The sequence below is a fragment of the Corapipo altera genome, unplaced genomic scaffold (assembly GCF_003945725.1).
Source record: "Corapipo altera isolate COAL_440 unplaced genomic scaffold, ASM394572v1 76, whole genome shotgun sequence".
Lineage (NCBI taxonomy): Eukaryota > Metazoa > Chordata > Aves > Passeriformes > Pipridae > Corapipo > Corapipo altera.
Window position 1 is genome coordinate 1,750,263 of NW_020884964.1, and position 5,870 is coordinate 1,756,132.

The window sequence follows — 5,870 nt, forward strand, 5'->3', positions numbered from 1 at the left end:
CAGGAACAGGGTCCCTCCAAGACGCCCACTCCAGAGCAGAAGGACCTGCACACAAAGATACAAGGCAGGTCCAAAACCCATGCACACCCAGGGCAAGAGATAAGGACATATTTAATGCAGCTCTGACAGGGACAAAGGACCCAGGCTTGAGTTTAAATGAGGTCCTGGACCGTGGGAAAAGAGGTGTGTGGGTGTTCACTGCTTTTTCACACTGAGGATATAATCCTGCTGTCTTCAACTGAGCAAGCCAAAGCTGTGGCACACTGGTAATGTCCACAGGCTCCAAAAACATTGTGACTTCCAGAGCATGTCTTAGCTGTGTTTTGCTGGAGCTGGGAGCCACAAATACATTTGAGCACAGATCTGCAAGTGCAAGCACTGCTAACGAGAGCCAGACTTCTCACATAGTTGGCCCTAAATCTCTCCCTGAGAACCAGAGCCAGGAAAAAGCCTTAGGTTCATGACCTGTAATAGCAGCAAAGCTCTGCTCTCCCTAAGTTTCAGGAAGAATGACCCCAAAATTGATCCATCAGATGCAAGCAAAGTATAACAAGACACAACGTAAAACAAGCACTTCTCTAGTCACTTGTTCATATTTGACACCAACATTTAAAAAAGTTAGGCAGGGAAAGCAGCTAAAAATGAGAGCTCAGTGTTCAGCTGACTGAGCCATCGCCAGCCAGCCAAGCAAAATGCTCTTGGCACAGGAACTTCCACTAATGCTCTTAGCCTGTTGCAAATGCAAAGTAACACAGCCCACAGTGTTTAAATTAGGTCAGGCTTTTTTGGCACTTTTGAGTAAAGAGCATGGAGAGATAATCACCAAGGCTGACACTTAGCAGCTTGTGAGTATGGGGTAATCTGTGCCATTCACTCATGCCGTGAGTCATTGGCATTTCAACATGAAAATGCAATACCTTCAGATTTGGGAGCTTATGACACTCAAACTCATTTTCTCTGGCACAGCCACTCTTTTGCTCACATGCTATTCTGAGCTGCTGGTTAATACATACAGCAAAGTGGTAGAAATGCCTAGTTAGGTCCATCTACATCCTCATTTACCCAACCAGGCCTCAAACCAAGATAACATAAGGGAAACAGAGATAAACCCACCAAAAGCATGAGGGAACCCCTTCATCACTGCCTAATGCTTGTATAGATAGATTGGAAGACGGGGAATAAGCATGTATGAATGGAGTAGTTAGAAGAGGACAAGTGAGGGCACCTGAGTATCTTGTCACCCCAGGGTCATCAGGGTCATGCACAGTTACTGACATGGTTGGCAATAAAAAAATACAGAGCACTCAGAGATGGGGGTGATGATGGTGAGGAAGCAGGGGGATTTATTCCTATTGGTTCTCAACACAACTCAGATGCAGATTCCTAGTGTTGGGCAACCAGTTCATCCTCCTGACAACATGAATCAAGATATGGCCTTATGTTCAGTGCAAGCTTGTCAAACCCCAGCAATGATGGGAAGTGCCATTTCCGTTAGGCAGAAGAGTAACCCACAGAAGATGGACTCCCAGGGAGCTGGACTCACTTTATCCATAGGTGATATTTACACCAAAAGGAATATGTTTACTTCAAAATACAGAAAAACAAAGACACAAGATGAAGTAGGAAATGTACTATCAGGACTGTGCAAAACCAGAAGCATCCCCATTGTTCACCTCAGCACCTTCACCCATTCCCAAAACTCTTTCTCTTGACCTGGCACCTTCCCCTGAAAAGGAATTTCTTTCAAGGGGATCCTGCTTCTTCCTTCCAGTATTCCACCAAGAATAAAAACCTAAAGACCCCTCCTACACATGATCCCAAGCTCCAGTCTCACTTGCCTTCTGCTCTGCTCAGAGAAGCCTGTCTCTCTTGCTTGGGATCTGGGACATCACATCTCAAGAGAAGGAAAAGCTACTTTCTCTTTTTTACCTCCAGCTAGATCTGGAGTTGTCTTTCCCTGTGATGCTCACACCAACATCAAATATGGTGCCACACTTATAGAAACTAGCAGCAATGAGTTGAACGAGTGAAAGGCACCTCTAAACTTGGACACACCCTCAGATTTAGAGGGTCTCTTCCAGGGAATATTCAGGCTCACAGAACAAAGCCAGGTTTTGTGTACAATACCCATTTGCTATAAAACTACACTGGCTGATGACACTTCTTTCATATCAGGTACCCACTTGAGACCAATTACTAACTTTCCTTTTTTTTTTTTTTTTCCTCATTCTCCACTGGGCTGTCCTCAGGCTATATAGGTTATGGGTTTCAGGGTCATCTGTCCTTCCCCATGCAGGCACGGTATTCCCAGTTTCCTTTCAATATAAATTCATCATAGTTTCAAGGAAATACCTCAGCCAGTTCTCATAAGAGTTCTTGGGTGCTGATCCTCTCTTCCTATGGATTTAAAGGCATTTGCCCAGATCAGACATCATTCAAATTACCCACAGGCAATATGCAGTCAGATATAGTTCAGTCTCCCCAGAGACAAGCTCATCACCGATCTACTCCAAGCATTTCTGCACCCCTCTCTGCTTGCGAATGGGAGCTGTCACAGGTCAGGCACATATGCCAAAGAAGCTGTTCCCCCAGCAGTCACAGTTTAAGTCATAAATGAAGTGAGCCGTGCTACTGCTTGGACTGGAAGGAAAGCACCAAGAATTCCTGCTCAGAAAAAGCTAAGGATACAGCTTGCAAAGATCAGATACCATAGGAAGCAAGAGTTTCTAAAACCTAGGAAAAAAAAAAAAAAAAAAAAGGGTAGTGCAGAAAGACACTAGAATGGTTAACTCTTACAAAGCACAGCTGCACATGGAGCCTTTTAACACAACAGTACTGCAACCAGGATCCAAAACAATTACAGCCTCAGTACCAGCTTTGGCTAATCTTCCCAAGATAAAGTGTTTTCAAAAGCAGTGTTCCTTCAGTGAAAACAGCTAAGACTTCCATCACTTACTCGAAACTAGAGGCTAGGTTAAGGGACAAGGAGGCATGTTTTGTCTCTGTGATCAGGACCCTGTATTCCTTCTCATCCCATTCTTTGGACAGGATAGATTAGGTGACAAATAAAAGCAAACCCTCCCTCCGAGACAGTAGAAGATCAAAGAAAACCACACATCACAGCAATTGTTAATTAAGTTTTTATGTTTACAGTAATCACTTAACAGGGATACCAAGGGGTTTTAATCAGAATTCTGATGGTTGAGTGACTTCATTGGGAAAGCTGCAGAAAGATCAGAACAGCTGCTCTAAAATAATAATTCCAAAGAAGAAAAAGTTGAGATCATACTGTGCTTTAAAAGTAAAGTTACATGGTTTAATTTGCATAGCACAAGCATACATAAGTAGCTGAGTTACAGGCGTTGATAAAGCCCATCTCTATTTGTGTTATTGCCGTTTTCTTTTAAATCTGAGCAACTGGTAGCTGGTTTCTGCTGGAATCAAGGTAGGTTTACTGGCACTTACTGTCCAGTAGCTCAATTTGGTTTCGCCAAGGAACATTCAGTACTACGAAGTTGCAAATGGTGTGCTAAGGAGAGAAAGAAAGAAGTAGTTACCAGATTAAGAGCATAAAAGTGTCATTTACCCTTGTTCTACACTTCTGTGACTCTCTAGATTTGCCCTCTCCAGACAAGTACTTTGAAGCAGCACTCTTGTTAGTACCTGCTCAGGATGAGTCATGTCTCTCAAATAAGCCCTAATAAGTAAAGCTGAGCAGTCAGCACTGCTGAGAATCAGGTTACCTCCTTTATCCATTCAGAGGAAAGCTTTCACCACGGGTAATACTCAAACATAAGATTCCAGGCACAGCTAAGCACACCTGGACAGCTAATTCATAGGTACCTATGTCAAATCATTGCAGCTGCCACAGCAGATTCTAGAGAGGTGCTTTGTGGATCATTTGTGTGTAGCTACACTTCTCATACACACACACAGGTACAAAGGGTACATACACATACAGCCTGTGACTGCCATTAACAGAAGAAATAAAATGCTATGGAAGAACTAGACACAGATCAGATCAAGGCAGACATATTTGGTGCTCCCATCCAAAAAGCTCAGTTACTCCTTACAGAGCATTGCTATTGGACAAAATGCTGGTGTAACACCTTGGCGGGCACAGAGAACAGGAATAATCTGCCTCTTTTGGGCAGGGCTTTGCCCAAACCTCTATTCACAGCAGTACAAGTCCTACAGGAAAGCATGCCAAGTCAAGCATGTTTACATCACCATGGGAAAGAAGAGCTGAGATATGGGGATTGAGAGCCAGGAGACCTGTAGGCTTGGCAGAGTTTCCTCCACATATCCTTCTGATCCAGACCACGAGCACTTCCTAATAGAACTGAGACAAATGCAGTGCTCCAGCCTCAGTGCCCCACACTTATGAAACTGGCAAAAGGCCCTGCCTTCTCTGACATCACCTGGCAAGACAAGTTCTGCAAGAGCAGTACCCTGTTAAGTATACAGGCATAAGGTCTCTGTTCTTGGCTAGGGCAGACAGAGGACACTGCCTATAGCCATCTGTACTAAGTCAGCCAGTGGCATGAGGCTGGAAATCAGGGAGTCAGTAAGCTGTGTACCCTAGAGCTTACCTTAGCCATCTGTGGCTCGTCACGGAAAGCACAGCGCTGGAGATCAGCTGCTGGCTTTGTGCAAGTTGTCCGGGCAAGCTCAACTTTCATTATGTACTTGACTCCAGCCACAATCTGTAACAAGACAAATCAGAGGCAACTTTATTCGCAGCACAGAGAGAAGGGCTCTCTGATGAGACAAGCCTAGCAAAGAGGCAGGCAGTGTTCCTATTACATGATGGAAAACAGATTCCGGGAGTAAAGAAGGGAGTGTATGTGGCAACCTCCACGAAAGTGGCACTTGGCACCCTCTCAGAAATAGAAAACAAAATCCAAGTAAACATGTCTCACATAGCAGTTTCCTTAACAATAAACAGACCCGTGTGAACTCATCAGCAACACAGGGAGGCCACTGGCTTCTTCGATAATACGCAGCACTCAAGGTCATTCAGAGGAACCAAGCTATATAAAAAAGGGCTTTTATTCACCTGTCGTGGGAAAAAAAAAAAATCGAACAACTTGCAGACGCCTTCGGGCACGGGGCCTGCCTTGTCTCCAAAGGAATCCCACAGGCCCCATTCCTAGGTGCCCTCCGGACGGTGTCAGCCCTTCCCCCCGCCGCTCACCTGCCTCTTGGCGCTGATGACCCGCACCACCCGGCTGGAGTACATGTCGTTGCTGGCCCTGTTGTACGCCGTCATGGCGAACTGCAAGGCCCGCTGCAGCCCCTCGTCGTTCTCAGGGTTGTCGATGACCTCTGGGGCCCCCACGAGCCCTGGACGGTATTCGCCGGCCCACACAACGCCGGCGGAGAACAGAGTCACGGCCAGCAACGCCAGAAACCCAGTCACCCCCGCCATGGCTGCGCGCTCTGCCGGTCTCTGACGGCCACCGACGTTTTAAAGCCGCCGGGGCGGGGCGGGCCGAGCCGGGGCGGTCTGTTTTGGGCCGGGCCTCGGCCCCCTCCTCCCTAGTCCGGAGCCTCCGGCGCCGGGGGCGCTGCTCGAGGATCTCCCCGGCAGTGGCAGTGGGAGTGGGATGAGGATGAGGAAGCGGAAGAGGAAGAGGGGGAGCGGGGAGAAGAGGGGTGCTTTCCCGCACGGGCATCGGAAATTGGAGACTTTTTCCAGGATCTGCCTCCTCGTGGGTTATTCTTGCACTTATTTCCCTCTACTGTGGAGGGAAAGTAAAAAACATAGGGCGTTTTAAGCTGCTGGTGTGGCTCCCAGCACAAAACACCATGTGTCATTTCCTGCCTCTGCCTCCACAGCACTGGTGTTGCCTCATCTACACTCCGGG

The 5,870-nt window shown here is 46.8% G+C and overlaps 1 protein-coding gene across 1 annotated transcript; it reads right to left on the minus strand.

Annotated features, from left to right (window-relative positions):
• Positions 1–3,122: 3,122 nt before the first annotated feature.
• LOC113957286 (cystatin-like) lies at positions 3,123–5,473 on the minus strand. The gene is made up of 3 exons (XM_027664613.1): positions 5,198–5,473; positions 4,593–4,706; positions 3,123–3,529 (listed from the first exon to the last, which is right to left on the minus strand). The coding sequence occupies exons 1-3, from the start codon at positions 5,429–5,431 to the stop codon at positions 3,452–3,454; spliced, it is 426 nt and encodes a 141-aa protein (XP_027520414.1). The 5' UTR covers positions 5,432–5,473; the 3' UTR covers positions 3,123–3,451.
• Positions 5,474–5,870: the final 397 nt, after the last annotated feature.

Bases quoted from the DNA above. Each gene is read 5' to 3' on its own strand.
- LOC113957286 (XM_027664613.1), bottom strand. From the start codon at position 5,431: ATGGCGGGGGTGACTGGGTTTCTGGCGTTGCTGGCCGTGACTCTGTTC. The intron at 4,707-5,197 runs GTGAGCGGCGGG...GTCTTGTTACAG, and splicing joins TCATCAGCGCCAAGAGGCAG to ATTGTGGCTGGAGTCAAGTA. The intron at 3,530-4,592 runs GTAAGCTCTAGG...TTCTCTCCTTAG, and splicing joins ACGAGCCACAGATGGCTAAG to CACACCATTTGCAACTTCGT.